This window comes from Sphaeramia orbicularis, chromosome 3 (genome assembly GCF_902148855.1).
Source record: "Sphaeramia orbicularis chromosome 3, fSphaOr1.1, whole genome shotgun sequence".
Classification (NCBI taxonomy): Eukaryota; Metazoa; Chordata; class Actinopteri; order Kurtiformes; family Apogonidae; genus Sphaeramia; species Sphaeramia orbicularis.
Window position 1 is genome coordinate 40162381 of NC_043959.1, and position 25138 is coordinate 40187518.

Sequence of the window (25138 nt, forward strand, 5' to 3'; positions counted from 1 at the left end):
ATTTAGATATTTTTAAATTGTTTAATCATGTAAATTACATTTCTTTCATATTTAACATAGGCATTGTGTGAACATAGTTTTTTTTTTTTTTTTTTACTTGCACAGAGTAAGAGAGGTGAATTTTATTAAGGTAAACAGTAACATGAATACAAATAAATGGAATTCAGGGAAACACTGAAGTATAAACACAGTATATAGCCTACTTCAGTGAAATTAATAAAACTTTCTTCTTGTTGCCAAACTGAAACATGACTGACTGGAACATCTCTGTGATCTTCTTTCCCTGGAATCACATGACTGTGTCTTCACATGGTGGAATGAGGTCCAGAGGTCCTTAAACCTGACTGGACTTGCTGGTTTGTGTCTGTTTTTGTGACTGAATGTAGTTCTGTTCTGATTCTCAGATTTAGAAGCTATTTCTCGTCTCGGAGTTTCTGTCCATGGTTCTGAAACTGCGTGGCCGTGGACAGGTCACATGACTGGGCTTCCTGTCAGAGAACAAGATGCTCTGCGTGTGTGCCTGTGTGCGCGCGTGCTGGCTCTGCACGCGGACTCTTGGGTCTTCATGATGCTCCTGTGCTCCGGTGGAAGGCTCCGGTAAGACGGTCTGCCTCTAGGAGGCTCCCAGTGTGCTGCTGAACGCCTAAATGGGACTCGAAGTGTTCGCTTTTCCTTTTTTCTTTGGCAGTTGCGGGCTTTAGTGTAGTAACTGTGGATGGGTCCACTGGAGTGGGCTGCTGCCCACCAAGTCTGACTGTGTTTCGGAGCTGCTGAGAAGAAGAAAATGTAAAAATCTGCAGGCAGCCCCCCAGATCCTTTGGATTCACAGCCAAAATGCAGAAAGGAATGAGACTTAATGATGGCCACATCACCTATCTGGCTCTTTTGGCGAAAAAGGACGGAACGAGACGAGGTTGCTTGAGTAAAAAAAGCTCAGACAACACAAAATGGCATTCAAAGTGGTTCGCTTTGTTGCAGAATATGCTTTTTTATTTCGAAAACGACTCCAGCTCACGCCCCTCCGGATTGTACCTGTTGGAGGGATGCGTTTGTGACAGGGCACCGTCACCGAAACCATCTCTGTCAGCGAAGGAATGCTTAGAGAAGCAGGTAAGATATTGATCAGCCGGGGAGCTCCCATAAGTCTGACTGACGGACAGGGAAAGGTAATCCATTAGTCGAACAGACGCGCACTGCGATGCCTGTTTCACTACATGACAGTAACTTACCCGTTCAAAGTGTCATTATAAAGTCTAACAGATACAGCAACCATTATGAGAGGGGGTGTTTGGTGGTCACTGCCAACTGTAAACGAACTGGGTAACGTTTCAGTCCTAATATCTATTGATCACGCATACAATTTCCCAGAGATGCTTTTGCATTAGTTCACTTGACGTTCACTGTTACGTAATGGCGTCATCCGAACTAATTGATTGTCTTGATTCTGCACTAAAATAGCGCAACGGTCTGCTGTAAAGGTAACTTCAAAACCTGACATACAATGCGCAGTGGTAACTTGTCTGAATAAACATTTCTTTGCCAACTTTGTAGAGACACTGGCTGTTTTTGCGTCGTAGACTGACATCATTTACCGTGGTCGTCATAGTATTTTTGCAGCACATTTAGGCAGGTTATACACTGTCTGTCTGACAGAGAGAGAGAGAGAGAGAGAGAGAGAGAGAGAGAGAGAGAGAGAGAGAGAGACCCTGTTAAAATCTCAGATGTGGTGGGAATGCAGCACGGATGAGAGGAGTAAACTTAAACTGCATCCAAACTTTGCAGGTTGCCATCTTGCGGAGGAGAGCTGCCCCTTCCCTGTCGTTTTGACGTATTGATTTAATTCCTTGTCTTGATATTAATAGCATCCTACCTTGGCAACTGCGTCTCCCCGGTTTATAGCGGCTCGGTTCATTTGATAGCTGTCTCATTACCATGAGGTTGTTAACAACAGCCATGGATGAAAACCAAACGTGTTTCAGGCATGCTTTTGTTCTGCGGTGCATCTCCCATTCCTTTTAATTCCTACAGCATTTGGTGCCATGGACTAAAATGTGTCAGGGCTTTACAGTTTCCACTTTTTATGCCAGTGTGACAGAGACAGAAATAATCTCAGCAAATGCTGTGTTGCCTGTAGCTAAACAGTTTTGGGAGTAGAAGACTGCTACTGAGAGAAATAAACCTTAAACCTCTTAACAGGCATTTAAGAGCCACAGAAGTGGTCAAGCTGCTGTGAGCTATGACTGCAGTCACCTTCTGAAAGCTGCTCTGCCAGCTGCAGCCTCTTCTGCTTTCCCTGCAGCAGGGGAGATGAAAACTAAAGGCAAACGCAAAGGAATGGCCCATTTCTTCTACTCAGAAATTAAAACATACATTGACAAGGAAAACACGTTGCAAGTTCTGATGCTTTAATGTAATGATCTTTTATTATTTTACTCTACCTCTGTAACACAAAGCAGCTTTTCCCTTTACAATTTCAGAAACTGGACAAAAAAAAAAAAAAATTACCAAATCTAAAAACTTAAACATTTTTATTGACAGTGTCTTCATGATCAGTGCACACAGGTTGTGCTTAGGAGCTCATGCAATTTTGTCTGAAAGGCTGTTGAAGATGAGTTCACTCCAGTAGAGGATTTGTGGAATTTTTTTTTTTTTTTTTTTAACTTTTTTTCAGCAACAATAGAGTTTAGCTTATGTGACTAAAAGACAGCAGTAGGAGTATCAATACTTTGACATAAGAAAATCTTAATAAGTTTGAGTCTTACAATAAAGACTTGAATATAACTCAACACTGAAACACAGAACTGAAGTTAAGTTTGTATCGAGATGTTCCAAGAATAGTGAAAAATGTTAAAAACTCACATGAAGTCATTGTATGACTCTCAGATATCATTTACTTAATAGTAGGTGTGCGTGTACTTGTAACTTTCCTAGGATAGAAATGGGTGGTTTATTAAGTGCCACACATTTGATGGTACATATTGTCCTCTAATATTTGCTGTGAATTGGTGTAAATGGAGAACAGATGCAGGGTAATGATGGCAGTGACCCGCTGACACTCTCCATGGTGCTGAACTCCGCTGTCATGTCATGTTCTTCAAATACTTATCATCTGTCGGGATGAGTATCACTGTTACTAAGACATTTCCGCACAAAGACTTCTGACACTTGTATGTTTATTTACCATTAGTTGTCTTGTCACATGGACACATTTATGAGACAAATGACCTCTTTAAAACATGCAAATTAAATCATTCTCTTTAGTATAGTAACAAAATATCACAATTTCTGTCTTTTCTACATCTATGGATTTTTTTTTAACACTGATTGCAACAGATTCATATCAGAAGCAGATCAGAAACTGGTCACAAACACTGATATCCAACTCAGGATCATCATTTATGTATTGTTTTTGATACTCAACTTAAATATTGGCTGTATTGTAGGCATGATGAGTTATTGGTTGCACTAGAAACGTCAAAAACTTTCAAGACACTTTCTCTAATAACCATACAGAGACATGAGAGATGCTCGGTTCTGATGAAATGTGGATGAGTGACATCTATGATGACAGCTGTTCATGCAGGCCGCTCCAGTGAATTTATTTCAACAGTGAATTAAATGAATTTGAAAGCCTTCAATTAGCATAACACAGTCTACTGTTCAGCACGTGTCCCTTTATATAATATGTGTCAGGAATAAATTCTCTGAGTTTTGTGTTATTTGTGTGGGGGTGTATGTTTTGGTGTGTTAAATGTGCACACACATATGAAATTGAAGTGTGTATTTGCAGAAAACTTCACATTAATCTTCCCATGTATATGTTTTTTGCTTCAGTCAATTCTCTAGGTGTCTAAAGGCATACACATTTCTTTTATCTTTCCCCATTCCGGAAAAAACAAAGAATGACACTCCAGTCAATAAGCAGTCTGCAGAGGTCCTCTGAGGCAACGCTACTGTATCTAGTTCTCACGTGAAACCTTTTACATATGCACATTACAGCAGATTCCAGACTTTTTGTCGAGTGAGTAAATGCTGTGTTTGTGCTGTGCTTATACAGTATTTCTGTGAGAAAGCGTGTGTGTCAGAGCTGCAGAGAGGAATGGCCGGGTGAATACTGGATCTTATCTGTGTGTGACAGGGAGAGGGACAATGCAGCGAATAGATGCCAAGCCAACTGCCACCTTGCAGGGCTAAAGTGCTTTTTATAGCCTCACTCCTCAAAAAGGCAAAAGATCTTTCTCTCGCTCCCTCTCCGTCTGTCTCCGCGTTCTCATTGTATTCTTTGGAGTGTTCTACTTTTTAAATGTTCTTATTCCCCATTTAGAAGGCGAGCTACGTTTAAGCCCACAGTTACTATGGCAACCCCTATTTGCATCTGAAAAAGTGCATTTGAAGGGGCCAACAAAATGTGCAACAGCAAGGCTTGGCATTGCACTTCGCTTAGTAAATATGGTGATATGAGAAATATGAAGTGGGTCATTATAGGTGGGGACTTGGGGCAAGTGGAGGGGCTGCTCAGACTTTTGTCTTTTGGTTAATTTAAACGACTGAGTCCCATAAACCCCAGTTCTCCTTTTCAATCACGTCACAAATTTATTTAATATAATATGATATAATCTTGAACTTTAGCAACTACAATAATTAGGTTGTACATAAACAGTGTGATTGTGATTAAAAAAGACAACGTTTCTAATTAAATTTATGAAGTCACACTCTCTGTTTAAGTTTAAAGTGTAACCTTTTAATATAAGTTTATGTCAGGTGTTCATAGAGAATATGTCTATACTTGAAATACATATATATCCTGCTTAACTGGTGCATATTGTGTAAAAAATGCAGCAGTTTCCTGATCTCTTCCGAATACAAAAATAAATATGCTGTTGCCCATAAACCTGGAATAAAATATTTTTACCTCTTCTCATGAAATGATTGTGACAATGCAATTTATTCTTGATAGATAGAAGTGTAACGGGATTCAGTATGTAGCCTAATCATTGCACTTGGTCAAAGATTATTACTGATTTATGTAAATAGGAATAAAAAGAGGAATGTGCCTGAAAACAAAATTATTTCAACTTTATAACAACCGTGTGTTTTAATGAAGATTAAAAAAAAAAAAAAAATTAAACAGTCTATAGGTTTTAGAAAGGGTGAATATAACACTAAATTGTTATAAAAACTTAATCACAAAGGCCTTAAGAGATAACTAGTCAGAGGTTTAGTAATTGAAGCCACCTTTATCATCATCATTATATTAGTAAATGAGTTTCTACTCCAGATGAGATTAGATTTTTTTGTAGATGTTAAACAAGGATTTACTATGGGCTATATTATCTCACTCACTAAGAGATAATGTCTCCGTGGCAAAAAATGTAGTGATGTGGAGCTAAATTTAGCTGCCTAAAAGGCTTGACACAACAGCTCACAGGAAGCGGGAGATGGGAAGGACATTATTGACAAAGGCCTATTCTGCTGCTCATCAGGAAATATGGAACATTACTCCCCATCACAAATGATTTGCTCTTGGCATTTGGGAGGGATAAAAAAATCCAATATATTGGATTTGTGGGGGTCTATTTACAATACATCAGCGTTACATAATTTGATGCGTTTCTACCGTAAATAGGTTGTCTGTACTATTTTTACAACGACCACCACTTTGTTGATTTCAAGATTATATGTGAAAAGCCTGTTAGAAAAAAGGCATTTGACACAATTGCCAAAAGTCACCAGTGAACCTTTAAGGCTTTCAGGTCACTAGTTTTAATTTGTGAGAGAGTGAAAACGAACGAGGCCTGAAAGGTGTTTGCATTGGACAAAGCAAAACCCAAACTAGACAAAACATGGTGTCAGGAGAAAGGATTTCGCCAATTCAGAGGTGAGTTGCCAGGTTACAGACAGTATGTACAGAGGCTTTATAATGATTCTCTCAAGACATTTCCCGTAGGATGCTTCTCTTTCTCATTCACAGACAGAGGCATGTACTGTACAAATGTGTGTTTACTGAAATTTCCACATGAGGTCAAAGAAGATGTGGGGTGAATACAGGGAGCTGTTCACTTTGAAATCCTTTTACATGTTTTTATTTTGCTGCACAATGATTTGGCTCTCCTCCTATGTCGTCATTTTACAGTATTACTTCACTGTCACTTTCAACCATGACAACCAGAAGGCTCTGGAACTGCGCACGGAGGATGTCAAGGACTGTGATGAGTGGGTGGCTGCCATCACACAGGCCAGGTATCACTCACGTGTGACCTCTCACCTACAAGCATGTTTGAGCTCAGTGGGAGTGTTTTGTTGGGAATTTGTGTGTAAATGTAGGCTCTGTGATGTCTTTACGATGAGAAGCAAATGCATACTGCAAATTATTTGGTTCTTACCAAGATAAAAAAAAACTTAGATTTAGAAGTGTTGGATAATTTATTTTGTTTTAAGTGTTAATTTTTTATTCTAAGTGATAAATCTGTAATCATACATCTGTAGACATGCTTATTTCTAGATTCAACAATCTTCATTCAAGAAATCTTACCAAGTGAAATGATCTTGCTGCATGGACAGATATTAACTTGTTTTGAGTACCTTTTTCCTCAGATTTAGTGTTTTTATCTTGTTTTTAGACACCCCTTTTTTCCAGTTCAAACTCTTTACCAAAATCAAGAAATATAAATCTGTTTTCACTTAACACACTATAGTAGTGGTTCCCAACCTTTTTTGGCTCGAGACCCCATTTTAACATCACAAATTTCTTGCGACCCCAGACATTCAAAACAGAGACTTTTTTTAGTTATAGTTAGCTATACTATGTTGCAAATAAACATTATTTTAGATGACATTTGGGCTTTTTAATTTTATTTTCCTTCGTCAGGATATGTACAGCTTGTATTTACAATGCTGCAAATTATTACTGAAAAAACAATAACTCAAACGATGAATTATGAAAGAGCTGCAGCATCTTAAATGGACCACAATGAACATTTGAAAGATAAACAGTACCACAGTGCTTCAGTTTCAACTTCGAAGTTTGCCATGTCTTTTATGTATTGTGACTGTTTCTCTCAATGCACCATATATTTTTTATTAGTAAGCTTTTTGTTTTATTTTGTTTTTTATCAATTACTAGAAATTTCACCCGACCCCATTTGAATTCCAGGTGACCCCAAGGCTGAAAAGCACTGCATTACAGACACGCTAGCTCAGATAGATCAATAGACAGTTCTTAAATATATTATAATGTTCTGTTCGTTTCAATGAAACCTGAGGGGAAAAATGGCAGAACTTGAAAATACACACCATCCTTTTGTGGCTCTATCCTCTTGGTCCAAATCCAAAGATTAAATATAGAGGTAGATGGTGTCCAGGTTGTGTTTGATGGAATCTGATCAGTGAATGGTAATCACAGCTGTCACTCACATATTAGATCCCCCCTACTGGCCTGAAAGCACCTGTAATCTATAAAAATCAGGGTATCATGGGGTAGATTTTCTACAGCCGGATGCAGAACTCTGACCTTCTCTGACTTGAATTACAAAATGCTGGAGGGTAATTATGGGATTTCTGCCCCCTGATTTTAAATGATGCTTTATTGTTAAGATAGTCCATTAAAAAAAACAACATATATATATTAAGGGAAAATACATCTAACTGAAAACCATCAGTGTTTTCCCACACCAGATTACAGTACTGATGGCTGCAAGTGTGACTACATAAATAAATAATTTCAAATGAATTATATAAAGCAGTGAGATGTATAATGTGTGAGGCACCCGTTGAACAATCTGAGACTAAAGAATGTCATGAAAACCCAGTGATACGTTCACTCAGTGTCAGCCGTCTGCATATGTACCATGAAAGTTCAGTTGATTAGACTTATTGATAATTACATTGAGTAGCATTCAGTGAAACAAGCAGCTCTAACAGTCGAGAGGTAAAATAGCCTCTAAACATGTCATAATACACAGCAAGACAACATCGTACATATTTTATATGGCATTGTTTTTGGTGTCTGGATACTGTATTATAATATACATATGATATTGATGTGATTTCTTTTGATTTGAGCTTTTAAACTTTGCTCATTATGCCCATGACATCTGATGTACAGGTTTATTGGCCATTCAATTCAGAAACAGCTTCTACACATGTTAAATTGCTAAGCCTGCATGTATTTGAAGAATGGATTGCATAAGTGTCTGCGCTCTGTGCCAACAGACGATCTGTGGTTCAAACAAATGCTGATCAGAGGTCTGCTTTTGCTTTGACAGATCCATCGAGAGCCCATGAAACATGCGTTAATGATGTCCTTTCACTGTCTCCATGTCTGTATAGTTACAGAAACCTGGCGACAGAGCATGAGACCCTCATGCAGAAGTATCTCCATCTGCTCCAAATAGTGGAGACGGAGAAAACGGTTGCCAAGCAACTTCGACAACAGATAGAGGATGGGGAAATCGAGATAGAGCGGCTAAAATCAGAGGTAACATGCCTTGTAATTTCATGCTTCTAATACCAGTGTGTTTGTGTGTAGATGGAAGTTAAAATAGTCACACACTGAGGATAAGATAAAGATTCACCTTAAAGAAAAATATGGTAGAGGACAAAGGTCAGGCCCCAGATCTTAAACAACACTTTTGACTTCAGTTTTCTCTGTATCTTGCAGAACCCACTGATTTGTCCTTTGAGATTGTGTTGTACTGTTGAGTGTATCCCAATTATTCTGTCTAAACTCGATCAAATGCATCTCTCTTTAATGTGCTAATGGGTAGCACCAGTTGAATTGGACATTTTCAATATTCATGGATCAGCCACTATTGTACCTGATACTCCAGGCTGCAACAAATGTCTTCTACTGGCTCACTTTTCATGTCTAAAATCTATAATAGTAATGGATTTGTTTTTTCTTACATTTTATTATGAAAGCTGCTTTTTTTAAGCTCGGTCTTGTTTAAACGCTAACGTCACTAATGGCTGTAAATGAAACATGATAGAATAAAGTTTAAAGCAGGTCGTTGGATGGTGGTTTGTCATTCATTCATTTACGTATTTGTAAGATTTCTTTGACAACGAGCTAATGGATGTTAACAAAGTTGAACCAAGTGCAAACATTTGACAAAATATTTCTAATCATAAAAATATGCCCCTTTCCACACTAAAACAAGTATTATTTCTGAATGTTTCTCTGTGACTCTTTCAGTTCCTTGTAAAATAATGATGTATGTGCAAAGTTTGACTGTAAGGATGCTTTCAGGTTCACCTGGTTCTTCTGTCCTTACCTAAAATCAGTTTTAATTGCAGACATTTTACAAGCATTAATCTCAGATATCAAGCTACACTTTCAATGAAGTCACACATGAATATTCAGCGATGGTTCTCTTTATTTATATCACTGTGCTGATCCAAAGCACTGTTTGAACATTGTGTTGAATGTCAGATTGCTGGACTGCTCAAGGACAATGAGAAGATCCAGTCAAATCCAGAGGTGCCACCAAGTGAGGATGACACTGAGATCAAGAAGATCAAAAAGGTGAGAAGTGAAGCAGTTTTCAACAGAAAACTATTCAGCTATTTTTTTCCCTATAATTTCATTTTACCTTGCCTTTATTGGTGCCTGCAGGATTGTTTAGTGTATGTTTATTGGAAACTTCCTGTTTTTAACAAGACTCTCAATGTGTGTGTGGTACATGCATCATTTTAGAGAACAGATCGACAGTAAGTGTGTAAATGTGTGAACTGCAAACATAAAATGCTATATGTTCAGCACCATAAATTCAACAATGAAATGGATCAGAAATAATAATAAAATACTGTTCTTCATCACATTTGATTTTCTTCATTTATATGTGTTGAACAAATGTGAAAAAACATGAGTAAAGTATGGTACTAAATAAACTGTCTGGTCATCATGTAGGTTCAGCTTCTGTAATAATGAGACTAATACTTTCAAGTTTATTGGTTTTGACATGCTAAAAAGTTCTGTCCAAATCAGGACTGTATGGTTGTAACATTATTGCCAAATCTCTCCTGGTAGATGAATTCTATTGTACACATTCATCTTGAAAGAATTTGTGAATATTGTCATGACATTTACACCCTCTCAGCAAGGCTTTGTGTGTCACTTTAGTATTTGTGAATCTGTATATATCAGTTAAATGTTGTGTTTTTCACTCGCAGGTCCAGAGTTTCCTGCGGGGCTGGATTTGCCGCAGGAAGTGGAAAACTATCATTCAAGACTACATCCGTTCACCCCACGCTGAAAGCATGAGGAAGAGGAATCAGGTGGTCTTCAGCATGCTTGAAGCAGAGGCTGAATACGTCCAGCAGCTCCACATTCTGGTCAACAACTTCCTGCGACCGCTACGCATGGCCGCCAGCTCCAAGAAGCCTCCCATCACCCACGACGATGTCAGCAGCATCTTCCTTAACAGGTGTCTGGTGGTGAGACTGGACTTAGAGCAAGATGATGAGTAACTTATATGAAAGAATCCCCACTGACCTGCATTTTACTGTTTTGTTTTTCAGTGAGACCATCATGTTCCTCCACCAGATATTCTACCAGGGCCTGAAGGCCAGGATAGCCAGCTGGCCTACACTTGTGTTGGGTAAGAGACACTGACATGACACCTCTTTTACCTAGTAGTTTGATTAACATCTCTCCATCTGAGGAAACAGATCTGTATTTCTGTTCTAATTATATACACATATGTAGATATGTATGTATGTATGTATGTATGTATGTATGTATGTATGTATGTATGTATCTATCTGTCTGTCTGTCTGTCTGTCTGTCTCTATCTATCTATCTATCTATCTATCTATCTATCTATCTATCTATCTATCTATCTATCTATCTATCTATCTATCTATCTATCTATCTATCTATCTATCTATCTATCTATCTATCTATCTATCTATCTATCTATCTATCTATCTATCTATCTATCTATCCATCCATCCATCCATCCATCCATCCAAAATGATGTGATAGATGACAGAAATGAAGTAAAGAACATAATCACCTTTCCTACCCTCTTTACAGCGGACCTGTTTGACATCTTGCTGCCCATGTTGAACATCTATCAGGAGTTTGTGAGGAACCACCAGTACAGCCTGCAGATCCTGGCCCACTGCAAGCAGAACCGAGACTTTGACAAGCTGCTGAAGCAGTACGAAGCCAAACCCGACTGTGAGGAGAGGACGCTGGAAACCTTCCTCACATACCCCATGTTCCAAGTAAGATTCTGGGAATACAACAACGAAAGCAGCAGTTTTAGGGCAGTCACATCAGCACAGTTTTATTGGCTCAGAAAATGGCGATTTTTTTTTTTTGGTCATAAATCCCCACTGTTGATATGTTATCTGAGGCTAAAAACATTTTGTGCATTTCCAGTAAATAATATTTTTTGTCTCTATGTCCCAGCAAGGGTCAGGAAGATTAGTTATACAATGTTATGCATAATTGTTTAAGGACTGACTTGAATGAGCTTCCTATGTTGTATTTGATTACATTGATTCATGTTGTTAATGATACTGCAAATCAATGACTTTTTGAAGTTTAAGTATGTAAACCACAGCTTAGCTAAATTAAAGTGTCAAGACATTGTGCGTCAATCATTTTGCCGTATTTACCTTCTGTTGTTAGAGTATGACGTGTCAATTATAGAGTCAAACTAAGGTTATTTTGAATATAAAGCTATATGTATTCATTTTTCTTTGTTTTTAGCTTTTGATAGAGTATGCAACAGTACATTATCGGTCCATTTTTATTAATAATCAGATCAGTGGTGAGCATTTCATAATAACGCTTCTATTAGGCTGCGAGTGTGTTTTTTTGACTTGACAACAGAACTTACAAAAATGAATCACTCGCACTAATTTTGTGACCAGTGTGAGTTATCACATTCTGATATGAAAAACACTTGACCAATCTGTGTTTCTACACTGGATTGAGATGACAGTTGGGTGTCTAAGTTGGCAAAAGAAACAGTGTGGTGTTATTGGTAATACTGAAAATATACCGCCACATGGATTATTAGAGCAACATACAATAGGTATTTTAGAACTGATTAGCCTTTGGTTGTCAGTACATTTTGATATATAACTTGCTTGTTTCTGTTTGCGTCTTAGATTCCTCGTTACATCCTGACCCTTCATGAGTTGTTGGCTCATACACCTCATGAACATGTGGAGAGAAACAGTCTGGAGTATGCCAAGTCAAAACTGGAGGAACTTTCCAGGTAGATGTTCTGTCAGTCCATCAAAAAAACAAATGACAAAGAGCTGCACTTTATATAAGATCCCATAGACACTCAGTGTGTTTAATCAGTTCTGTAAGATTCAAAGAGGAATTTTCTTATGCTCCAGTCAATACGTCATCCTCTTCATCTGGTCTGTATGGTTTAAAGATGGGTCATCACATAGTAGAAAAAGAAGAAAACAATTGGTGAATGTCATGAAGATAATCAACATTAAGAGGATGCTTTATTGTTAAACATACTATTTTAGTATTGTTAGTAGAAGAGACAACTTGAACTGTAAATATGTAATTTAATTAAGTTTTTTTTTTTTGCTTTATCAGAATAATGCATGATGAGGTGAGTGAGACGGAGAACATCAGGAAGAACCTGGCTATTGAGCGGATGATTGTTGAAGGTTGTGAGGTGCTTCTGGACACAAGCCAAACATTCGTTAGACAAGGTATGTTTGTTTTATCGTCAGCAACGCAAACACTGAAAAGACACAACTCAAAGGATGCAGAAATCATGATGAGGGATGTTTTCTAACACCTAAAATAGACATACGTGGAGAAACATTCAACAGATATTTTGTTTATATTATGTATTTTAGCATTTTATTACTTAACTTAATGACATTAGATGAATGGTAAAAATTGATATTATAGAAAAGTTTCTATTAAATATAAGCAGAATGGTAAAAAATAAAACCTTGAAACACTTGTGATTTAAATGTATCAATAAGGAATATTTTCCAAAACTCACAAACATCATATTGACAGACAGACAGAAATGAAGATATTAAATTAGTCAGAATATATATTAAACAGCATTTACACTTTTCTCTCCTGTAACCTTGACTACCGTGACTCATCACATGTTTTCTCACCCAGATGTTTAACACCTTCCTACATCTTTGCAAACATGTGAAGAAATTGATTGATTACACACACACAAAATGAACAGACAGCAGTGTCATCTCATTACTCACACAACTTCTTAAATGGTTCTCAGTGATTAAGATCAAGGTCAACACTAGTATTAGAGAATGTTGAATCTGAGTCACACAACACTCCTACCTGTGTGAACGTCTGTGTGACTGTCTGTGTTCATGGTACCAACACCACAGGTTCCCTGATCCAGGTGCCAATGAGTGAGAAAGGGAAGATCACAAGGGGCCGCCTGGGCTCTCTGTCTTTGAAGAAGGAGGGTGAGAGACAGTGCTTCCTCTTCTCCAAACACCTAATCATCTGCACTCGAGGGTCAGGAGGAAAACTTCACATTACTAAGGTATCGTAGCATTTCTATGAAAGTGACCTGGTATTGGTGGAGCACAGTAGTGCAGTGGTCAATGCCGTCCCCTTACAGCAAGAAGGTCCTGGGTTCTGTCCCAGTGCAGTGTGGACATCTCCTTCTTCCCACCATCCAAAGACATGCACCTTAATAGGTTAACTGGTCAATATAAATCACCTGTATTTGTGAATGGTTGTTTGACTATAAATGTCAGTCCTGCAATGAATTGGCGTCATGTCATGATGGTGGCTGGGATGGGTTCCAACATCCCAGTGACTCTCAAGAGGATTAAGCAGTTTGGAAAATGAATGAATGACTTGATTCTAAAAAACAACAACCAGCAAACTTATTGTTTGTTAATGTTTTTCACAAATAAAAACATATCAAACCTACATAATCTAATCAAATTTCTTGAATTAGAGAAAATTATAAGATCTAACATGTACTAAAAATGTCAAGTTGAATCCAGGAGCCAAAATCAGGGAGGAAAAATGGCAGACCTTAAAAACATACATTTACCGTCTTCAGTTCTCTCGTCTCAGTCCATACTGGAAGACTAAATATAAATATACATGTAAATGTAAATGACTTTATTTGCTGTAATCTTGTTTATGGCTCATGCTTCTGCATTGAGACACAGAGCAGAACACTAGAACTGTGTCCAGGTGGCGTCTGACCACAGTGATGTGTAATTACAGCTATCAATCACATCTTTAACCCTCCTACTTGCCTGAAAATGCTTGTGGTTATCCAAAACCTGTGCATCACAGGGTACAATGTCTACAGCCTGAAAAGAGAGGCAAGAGGAGGGTGCAGAAATGTGGTTTCCTCTCAAATCACATGAATTACAAAATGCTGAGAGGTAATTGTGGAAGTTTTGCCTGATGAAGCTTAGAAATATCAAGCACCACAGCTTTAATCACAAATATATATAATATAATATAACATTACTCACATAATAAGTATCAATGATCATTAACTTTACATTTTGAAACAAGTTTTCTTGGTCATTTAGTTTTTTCTTGCCTCTAAAGAGTAGCATCTAATCTTTTTCTAGAGTTTCTGCAAATAAAACCTTGTCTCAGAGATTATCACGTTACATGAGAATTCATGCCTTTCACCCTCTTTACAGAATGGAGTGGTCTCTCTCATCGACTGCACGCTGATTGAAGAGCCAGAGGGAACAGATGACGAGTGTAAGTTAATATATAGTGTATCCTTCATCTGTTGAGCTGTTATCAATACCTTGCATAATCTTTCACAGAATTCAGGAAGGTATTTGAGCCCTTTGATTTTATCTGATGCCAAACATCCCTGAAATCATAAACTGATAAATAATACACACCAGAGAGGTATGAACCTAAATGTAACACAAACATGACTGAGCTACAATTGTAGAATTGGTTCTTTGCAGCTAAAGGTGAGCGCAGTGGTCAGGACACAGAGCATCTGGACTTTAAAGTGATGGTGGAGCCCAAAGACAGCCAGCCGTACACTGTCATCCTGGTGGCTTCATCCAGGCAAGAAAAGTCAGCGTGGACAAGCGATATCAGCCAGGTACACCCCATCACCCTCATTAAATATGTTAGACACGCCAGAACCATGAGGTGTTTAAAGGAGCGGTATTAGCATAAGAAAATAAAGCTCAGACCGTTGGCTACAAATATTGGACACTTCATTATACTTACACAGGGCTCCTCTATGGCTGCTTGTTTTTCAGTGTATTGACAATATCCGCTGCAATGGACTAATGATGAACGCCTTCGAGGAAAACAGTAAAGTTACCGTTCCACAGATGATTAAGTGAGTCTAACACCACGTACCAACACATGCGTATATTATACATGCATAAACCAAGACATTGGCATTTTGTAAATACATGACATGCATGAAAAATGCATGAACACTAGAGCACATACACACATACACACCTCCTTATTTATGCAAATCCTCATTTTGTTATATTACTACCTACTACATCCCAACAGTTATAGAATATATCCCTAACATTTAACTTGATATAGAAATAAAAAAAGCACACAGGCTCAGTGTTAGTTTAATCAGTTTGAAAAGTGACCTGTGTGAAGGTGTACAGGGCTCCACTTGGAAACTCCTAAATGAGGAGCTCTAAATGAATCAGATTTAAACTTATTTATTGGTTACAGCAATTAGAAGTCATTGATACAGAGTTTGCATCAACTTTTAGTAAATCTTAATTGGCTGTATAGTATATTTTCAAGCTCAGTGTAGGCTAAAGACAGCTTTTATGTCTGTTGGATACTTATCATCAATCATCATGTATAAACTATCTGCCGTTTTAGGATTGTTTTCACTGATATTCACATAAACAGAAAACATCTGCATATGGAGGTGGGCTGTGTAAATCCTTGCAGGTAAATCTCTGTGAGTAATATTTACTCATCATCCAACACAGGTCAGACACCAGCTTGTACTGTGACGATGTTGACATTCGCTTCAGCAAGATGATGAACTCCTGCAAGGTGCTGCAGATCCGCTACGCCAGCGTGGAGCGCTTATTGGAGAGGCTGACCGACTTGCGCTTCCTCTCCATCGACTTCCTGAACACATTCCTCCACTCCTACCGCGTCTTCACCAGTGCTGATGTGGTATTGGATAAGCTCATCACCATCTACAAAAAGCCTATCAGTGCCATCCCTGCACGGTGAGTGACTGTGGAAATGCTATGGATTTTAGTTAAGGTGAAGTCAGTTATTCCTACACTTCATGTTATTATGTGAGCATGTCTATTTACTGTGTTGTTGTGTAGTTTTTCATAATTCATTCAACCAAGATGCAAATTATACAGTTTTTTAAAGAAAATGTTTGGGATTAGATACGTAGATATGTATAATATGTATTTAATTATATTACAATTCTTATTTATTATTATTATTAGTAGTAGTAGTAGTAGTAGTTGTAGTAGTAGTAGTAATAGTAGCAGTAGTAGTAGTAGTAGAAGTAGTAAGCAGTTGAGATATATAAACAACAACTTCAAATAATTTTTTTCTCTAAATTTAACCTCTCCTGAATTATAACCATTTATTATATCATCCTCTGCATTTTGCATCACAGTATTTCTATGTTCACTACAGAGCCTCTGAATGTCCAAATGGGTCATATCTGATGATGATGAAAAGTTGAGAAACTGTGATTTTTTTTTAACAAAAATGGGTCAACTGTAAGATAAACTGCAAATGTATTAGTCAAAAAATAACATATTTATTGAAAATGGAAAGGAGAACTCTCCTGAAACTTCTTTAATAACATCAAACACCCCAGAAAAGACAGATTTCAAGGTAAAACTACAGTATAGGGGTGATTTGGCAAGCAACTTGTTGTGATTGAATTACTTTAGAGCTATTCTTTTTTAATTATGTCTTTATATAATTTTGTCCAACCCTGTACATTTTCTCATACCACTTAGCTAATTTGGTACGTTACACCAAACTCCTCCAAACATCCTGTTGCAAGGTCATTTCTTTGCTCCTTGTGAAAACTGTTAACGGAATAAAGTTTGAAATTTCCACACGTTATCTCCTGAGGATGCAGCAACAGCGCTGTAATGGTGCAGTGAAAAGGTGGGACTTCCAGTGTCTGAATTTGTCTTTGCCCTCACATGGACTGTCTGTACCCAGCCCATCATGCTACCGTACCCTGTCCAGGTGAGAAGGGACCAGAGGCAGTGTGAGGTCACAGCGCCACGTCTTCCTGTCTGTCTCCTGTCCACCATCACAGTTAATTGGGTCCTGCGTCTACCTTCCTCTCCATAACCCCTCCTCGTTCTTCTCTTTTCTTTACCCTTTTCCATTCTCTCTCTTTTATTTATCTTTCCTCAAGTCTGACCATCCCTCTCTTTGCTGCACTGTCACCATGGCAACCTTTCACTCTGCTGCAGGACCCCACCCTCTCCTTCCCTCCTCATCGTTTCCATTCACTCTCTCTCTCTCTCTCTCTCTCTCTCTCTCTCTCTCTCTCTCTCTCTCTCTCTCTCTCTCTCTCTCTCTCTCTTCTCTCTCTCTCTCTCTCTCTCTCTCTCTCTCTCTCTCTCTCTCTCTCTCTCTCTTTCTCTCTCTCTCTCTCTCTCTCTCTCTCTCTCCCATCATCTGCAGCGGCCCTACGGTATTAAATATTGATGGCGGTGTTTTGCACCCAGATCCTGCTCTCCTCTCCTCTTCTCTCCTCCTTTTTGTCTCTCCCATCTAATTATCTCCTCTTGTCTTGTTCTCTTTACTTGTGTCCTCTTTTGACTCCCAAGTTTTTTCTGCTTTTTCTGCCTTCCTTACCCCTCTACATTGTACCTCTCCGTAACACCTTTTCCCCAATCTTTGCTGTTCTTATGTTCCTTCTTATGCTCAATTTCAGCATGGAGACACAACATGGCTGCTGCTCACGCCATACAGGGCTGGAGGCTTCCCGTTCGCCCACTCCCAGCCAGCAGCCTTCACTGTGGTGGAATCCGTATCCACTATCCGCTCCCTCCCTCCCTCCCTCCCTGTCTCACTGTTTTCGCCCCCTGCTTTTTTCACATTGCACCTCTGTCTCTTTCTCCCACTTTCCCTCCCGGTCTCTATCTCCCTCTTCTTTTCTCTCTTCTTCTTTCTCCCCTTGTCTCTGTGGGCCTCCCCTGGGCTGGTTGCTGTTGGCAGCACCCGTGCCTCCCACACTGTCACTTGACATGCTATTTATAGGCCTTCAGAGGGGGTGGCTCTCAGTGCAAGGAGGATGCTGTCTTAAACAATGTAGCTTAAATAAAAGAGGCAGGGGCTCCCGAACAGCCCTGTGGTTAATGTGTTCCCTCTGTGTTTTTCGTGTACAGACACCAAGTGTACTATAAACCCCATTGTCACCATTTCTCCCCTTTCCACTCACTCCTGTTCAGGTTACATGGGTGTTTTTTTCTCCAAATAGTTAAAAAGAGTTCTGCTGCTGATAATGTTCAATCTGCTGTTTTCATCACGTGTTCCTCTTTTTTTTTCCCTCTCTCTTTCTGCAGTTCTTTGGAGCTTTTCTTTGCAAGTAGCCAGAACAACAAACTCCTCTACGGCGAACCACCCACATCGCCGCGTGCCAGCCGCAAGTTCTCCTCCCCTCCTCCTCTTTCAATCACCAAGACGTCCTCACCCAACCGCCGTCGCAAGCTTTCGCTCAACATCCCCATCATCACAGGGGGCAAAGCCCTGGACCTGGCTGCACTCAGCTGTTCCCCCAATGGCTATGCAAGCATGCACTCTACCATGTCACCCTTCAGTAAGACCACACTAGACATCAACAAGCTCTATGTGTCAAGCACCATGGCCAGCAAAATCCCAGACGAGGGGGAGCCCAAAGCTGAAGGCAAGACTGAGGAGTCTGTCCTCAACAAGCAAGGTCAGGAGTATTGTCCATGGGGTTTTGCTCAGTTTTAATGATGTTCACGTGAACTGTAGTTGGAGTTTTCTTTTATCTTGTGTATTTTTAAAGCGCTACTGATACATTTCTATCATTAATAGTTTTAAAGGACTCACTAATGAGATTTTTCAATGCAGAAAAATTATTTTGGATCACATAGAAAACTATGTGTTCTTTAAAATATACTCTCCTCTACTGAAAAATACTGTATATTGTTTTGTATTTGTATTTGTCTACTGTATTTGTTGACAGTTTCTTTCTTTGGCCACACAAATATGTGTGTTACTTATCTCGGCAGAAAAATACAGTGGCTGAGCTCAGAAGGTGCTAACAAAAACAATAATCAAATGTAGAGGTACTATTACCCAGAATGCTCTATTTCTGTAAAGGATCGTGACTACCTAGCACAGAAAAGAAGATTATGGTCCACAGAATCTGCTGCATTGCAAACATTTATTTTTGTAGCAAAAAGTCTGTTCACCATCATTATGTACCATTAGGATTTAGCCTTGCAGTTTCTTGGAGTCTTTGGCTAGACTCTTTGTTTTCTTTTCTGCCTTAACCTTGTTATTCCCAGCAAGCCCCAACTTCATGAGCAATTATTTTTCTGTCTTTCTTTTCTGATTGTGAAATGCTTTTTCTGTTCAGATCTGTCGGTAAGAGAGGAATGTGATGAAGACCCAAGTCAGAGTGATGAAGCAGAAGCAGAAATGTCTCCTCCCAAGTCACCATCAACGCCCAAGAATGTCAAACCAAAAAACTCTGGTATGACTCCCTGCAATCGTATTGTGACCCGCTGTTATCTCTCTGAGGTTTTCTATCTCTATCACGCTTTAAGAACGTCTTGTGATCTACTTTTGAATCCAAAACCCACCACTTAAAAAAACAAATTAGTTGGCAAGAATGTTAAGTGGCTTGGCAAGAATGTAAGAGCTGGCACACATGTATCTACAGTAGCTTAGTGCTTAGTGACATACAGTACTTGCCAAATTGGCGAATGAAATGATGACAAAAAAGGATCAATTATAATAGATCATGTCAGTAACAAGTATGATTACTGACATAAAGCACATTTAGCAAATCTTGCTGTGCTTCTGTTACCACCTCTATGAACACTTGGATGAATAATTCTAAATGACATATTAGAGGACACACCCTGACAGAAAACTTAAAGTGAGCAAATTGAAATATAATGAGTTCACTTAAATTTTCAGGTACCAAAAAGGATAACATGAAAAGCAGAAGTTAAACCAGTTGTTTTCTAACTACAAGGGTAGGCATTACACAGTCTGGGTGTTAAAGAAGAATTAGGTTTAATAAATGTAAGACATCAAACTTCTTCAGATTTACTGACGGGTGAACAACAAATAACAACCACAAATATTTGATGTTGACTACTCAGAATTAATAGAGTATCAGTCTTAAAATAAAACATGCACATAGATTAGGCTTAACTGGCATCTGATAAAAGAGGAGAACATTTCAGGTTAGATGGAAATCATGTGTACGCAGTAGAAGAGGTTTACACGACTGAGTAATCCACACAGCTAAATACAGCAACAGCAGACATGTAGCAAAACTTTTTTTTGTTCTGACTATGACAAGTTTAACCATGGCCAAATAAGGTCTTGATAGAAACCACCCACAGCCTCCTGGCCCTCCCCATTCTTCACAGAGAGGGAGCATCCACCCCGTAGGTAGTCAGGCACAATTCATCCCCAGTGTGTTCTCTTCCCACGGTGCTGGATGCAAGGGAAGCCAGTGCCTTGTGGGAGTAGGTGGAAGGAAACCTTGTACCTTAGCAACGATGTGCGTGTTCTTCTATGCCGCCCCCGGCTGAACGGAGGAAGGCAGGGAGAAAGGGAAGGAATAAAGGAGGTGGTGCAGAGAGGCAGACACAGTGGAGTGTATACTGCTACGAGCTGCAGGACATGCTGTACTGGGTCTGTTTTGGCTCTATGTTGCCCTCCATTGGTCAACAATATACTGCAGTTTGATCGTACAGTCATTTGTGTGTATCTACAGTTCTTTTACAATTCAATTACCTACATTCATGACAGTATTTACTGCTTTTGACTAAATCTAGTGATATATCAGCACTGAATGAATGGTGTATAGGTGAAAAAATAAAGATTTGTTAGTTTATTAGAAGGCTTTTTTAACTTTTACATCACAAAAATCAAGAAACAATAGGTTGTCATCTATAAGTCCTATGTTTTGTTTTTCCTCCTTCAGAGTTTTCCTTGTTTTCCTTTAATAATGGCATGGTGGTGTCATCTTGCCGGGAGCTGGACAACAACCGCAGTGCCCTTTCTGCCGCTTCAGCCTTTGCCATTGCAACTGCAGGTGCCAATGAAGGCACGCCGACCAAGGAAAAGTACCGTCGTATGTCCCTCGCCAGCACAGGTCAGTTATATCTTATGAACACTGAAAGGGCATACATAAAAGTCAAAAAAAATTTTTTTTTTTTTTTCTGCTTTTGACCCATCCCATTCTATCATTTGTAAATAGTCTTCATCAATTATAAGAAAAATGGGAGCTAAAATTGTGTTTAATCACCCCAATATACCTTGATTTGTTAATATAGAAGTTAAACATATTTTATCAATGACCATTGCATTTTTTTACAGAACTGATATTATCAAATGAAAAGGAAATGCAGTTAATGTATCACAACCACTAGAGGGCTCTAAACTATTTACACACATACCCATTTTATATCCTTTTATGCCATAACTTTGGTATGATGTATTAGCAATATTAACTCATTTTCATCTATTATATATAGATTCACTTTAAAGGAAAAACATGTTGAATAAAATGCAGTCATTTGACCGCTGAGTTCTAAATTCAGTCAGAGGTATCAATAATTTTATAGAATGAGGAAATGCATAATTGAAAGAGGAGATTATTTAACATTATATCATAAAGCTGCAGTGTTTTCAGTTTCTTTGTTAAATCTGGTTTCAGGATTTCCTACAGACCAGAGGAATGGTGACAAAGAGTTTGTTATCAGAAGGGCTGCCACCAACAGAGTCCTGAATGTACTGCGTCACTGGGTCTCCAAACACTCCCAGGTACAGTTTATCTTTGCTTCTTTTTCTGTCTTTCTTTATACGCCTTTGCAGTGGCAAAAAAGCTCAGAAGCTATTTTTGGACCACAGCTCAGCTCTCAACACTGTCCAGCCAACTAAGATGATTGCGAAACTGGCAACCCTCCCACCTGTAACTCAATCACAGACTTCCTCAGTGAACGTAACCATTAGCATAGAATCCCACCCCCCAGCACTGCAGCCCCTGTCTTAGACTTTTCCTATTCACCTGTGATCACAGCTACAAATTCATAGATAATATAGCTATTCTACGACGGTTAAGTGTCACAAAGGAATCGCAACTGGTGGTCAAGACAATTGCCTAGGTGGAACCCTGCTTCAGCCTCAGGATGTAACTACCTCCCCTGCATCCCTTGAAACATCAGCCAGGAATAGGCTGATTATTTAAAGGGGTCATATTTTGCTAAACCCACTTTTATTAGTCTTTGGTACATTTATTTGTGTATTTGGGGTCTATAATAATTCAAAAAGTTTGAATTTGACCCCCCCAGGTGTTGCAAAGCTATCTTTATATTAATTCCAGTAAAAATTGAGTGGATTTCTACAACCTGGTTCAATTCCTGCTTAATTTGTTACATTTTATAACTAGTTACGTCACGACATTTGCACATGTAAGGTCAAGACTTCTGACGACCATTTCTCAGAGTACGCCATAAGTGTTTGTCAGCAGCAGCGGTTGTAGTAAAAACTGAAAATATGCCCAAACTTTGAGCCCATTACCTAAAATGTTTAGTTGTTGTATTAATGAACATAAGTCGCTGAATGGGACAGAAAGCATGGTCAACAACCTGGAGGGGGTGGGGTGTGAAGTGGCTCATTTGCATTTAAAGGGCCACCTTTCTGGTGTCATTAGTCAGAAATAGAGTTGAAGATGGACCTGTGGAGTTGAATTATTGAGGAATTCAGACCCAAGCATAGCATTTACAGTTTATGCAGACCGCAGGGGAATGTTATAAAATACATAATTCCATTTAAAAAAGCTAAATATCACTCCTTTAACTTCTCAGAACAGTTTGAGCTGTTCGTGCAACATGTCATCCCCTGTTAAGAAAGCACTGTCAGTCCCACATTCAAGCCTACAGAGAACATGTAGAAAGCATCCTCATCAGAGACATGTTGGTGTGGTTTGGAAACACCACAGTGAGGGAGGTAAAGACCCAACAGAGGATTATACAGACCACAGAGAGGATTACAGGCACTAACTTCCCCTCTAGAAGACATTTTGTTCACCTCGCGCTGCAAGAGCAAAGTGTGGATTATTAATAAAGATTCCCATCACACTCAGCATTCTATGTTTAGGTAAAGAAACTGGATGTCACCTCAGATAACACTGGCCACAGAGCATGAGAAAGCAGAGTAAATGATTCCATTACACCTTTTCATCATTATTTAATTCACTTATTCTAAATATTCTTATTCAGTTTTGTTTTTCCATGGACTGACACAAGACTGGACAAGAATCTTAGTCTATACTTATGCAGACAACCTTGAATCATGGCCTTTGTAATGACACAACTATTGTTCTGGTGTTGATCTCCAGGACTTTGAGCTGAACACAGAGCTGAAGATGCGGGTAATTGGCTTCCTGGAGGAGGTGATGCATGACCCAGAGCTCCTGACACAGGAAAGAAAAGCAGCTGCTAACATTATCAGGTTGGTTTTCTGTTTTTCTACATAACTTGAGTGTATATGCAGCCCTGTATATCACATCTGTCTGTCTGACAGTAGAGAAGGTACAAAAAAAAGCTCCCACAAGAACATTTCTGCTGATTTAGATAGATGTCAGGCCTCAGTCATGGTGGTAAAAATGAGAAATGACCAGTCATGTGGTTGAGAGAAAGGATCGATCAAAACGAACCTGAGTGACAGCTGTCCGACATCCAGTATGCAGTTAAAGGACCAGTGTGAGGGATTTAGTGGAATTTAGTGATAAGGTTACAGACTGGATGTCTAACTCGCCCTTGTGTCCCTTTCCAAGTGTGTCAGAGAATCTACATTGGCTATCACTTCCAAGTAAAAAAAACAACAAAGTCAAACGCTGACCCATTCCAGTGTCCACAGTCACTGACTTTGCAGCATGTGCCTCTTAAGTCCATGAGAGTTTAGGGTTTAGGGCCACTGTCAAATCATAAAGTGCGTGGAGCTCTCTCACAGACATTCTGAGCCTGTTATGCACACTTGGTGTAAGTCTGCATTACTGCGCATTTTGCTTGAAGGAATTATTCACAGTTCACAGCATTGTGACATCAAACACTGGTTTACCAGGGGAAAGCCTGAAGTGTTAAAAATAGTCAACAACAAGCATATTGGCTGCACAGATTTGCCTTAACACTACATTAACAAGTGTTTACAATTATATGCATAAACACATGAAATCAGAGGAATGCAAACATATGCTGCATTACACAATAACCATCTCTTTTAATTTTTGCTTAGTGATTCTGTTTGACAGAAACAAATAAACTGATTATATGACATCTGACCTTGTATGTGAAAATTACCCCTCATCCACTTTGTACTAAAAGAGCCTAGAAGATGTTCACATCAGGCAGTCAGTTCTTTAAGTGCCTCTGTCATGAAGAAAGAAAAAAAAGAAAGCCACAGTACTGTTACATATTTTGGAGTTGTCAAGGTAACACAACTTGACAAGTGCCATCCTACTTCTATTTACACTATTTGCAGCCCCTTGAGCCTCTCTCATGCTGAATCATCACATCAGTTAAGTCTGTTTGTCTGTTGTGATTGGATTTTAGTGTAGAGATTGAGATTGGGCTGCCCTCTTTAGAGCCTCTGCATGGTTTGTCTCTGTAGAGATCTACTGTACACATCTAAGTCCTACACACGTCATTTAAAGCAACTGTAACTGTGAGCAAAATGTAGACAAAAATAAACAAACCCCTGCCAAACTGGTGCAAATGAGACACTATTTTCAAGGTCAGATTCTTGTATCAGAATAAATATTTTGGCACTTTTTGTTTCTGCATCCAGGACACTGACCCAGGAAGACCCAGGAGACAACCAGGTCAGCCTGGAGGAGATTATTCAGACGGTGAGAGAAAAATTACCCATTCAATAGAATATAAAAAAAGAAAC

General features: G+C 39.0%; 1 protein-coding gene across 1 annotated transcript in view; it reads left to right on the forward strand.

Moving 5' to 3' along the window:
* Positions 1 to 284: 284 nt before the first annotated feature.
* Positions 285 to 25138, forward strand: part of LOC115415512 (ras-specific guanine nucleotide-releasing factor 1-like) — a 29476-nt gene continuing 4622 nt past the window's right edge. Inside the window, exons 1-20 of the mRNA XM_030129104.1 lie at positions 285 to 1110; positions 6134 to 6240; positions 8329 to 8476; positions 9431 to 9523; positions 10171 to 10424; positions 10519 to 10598; positions 11036 to 11229; positions 12124 to 12233; positions 12575 to 12693; positions 13360 to 13520; positions 14656 to 14719; positions 14938 to 15080; positions 15244 to 15326; positions 15958 to 16206; positions 18538 to 18911; positions 19581 to 19697; positions 21168 to 21338; positions 21903 to 22009; positions 23586 to 23698; positions 25034 to 25094. Coding sequence (XP_029984964.1) covers positions 835 to 1110; positions 6134 to 6240; positions 8329 to 8476; positions 9431 to 9523; positions 10171 to 10424; positions 10519 to 10598; positions 11036 to 11229; positions 12124 to 12233; positions 12575 to 12693; positions 13360 to 13520; positions 14656 to 14719; positions 14938 to 15080; positions 15244 to 15326; positions 15958 to 16206; positions 18538 to 18911; positions 19581 to 19697; positions 21168 to 21338; positions 21903 to 22009; positions 23586 to 23698; positions 25034 to 25094 — 3024 coding nt within the window. The 5' untranslated portion in view covers positions 285 to 834. The remainder of the gene's footprint in view (positions 1111 to 6133; positions 6241 to 8328; positions 8477 to 9430; positions 9524 to 10170; positions 10425 to 10518; positions 10599 to 11035; positions 11230 to 12123; positions 12234 to 12574; positions 12694 to 13359; positions 13521 to 14655; positions 14720 to 14937; positions 15081 to 15243; positions 15327 to 15957; positions 16207 to 18537; positions 18912 to 19580; positions 19698 to 21167; positions 21339 to 21902; positions 22010 to 23585; positions 23699 to 25033; positions 25095 to 25138) is intronic.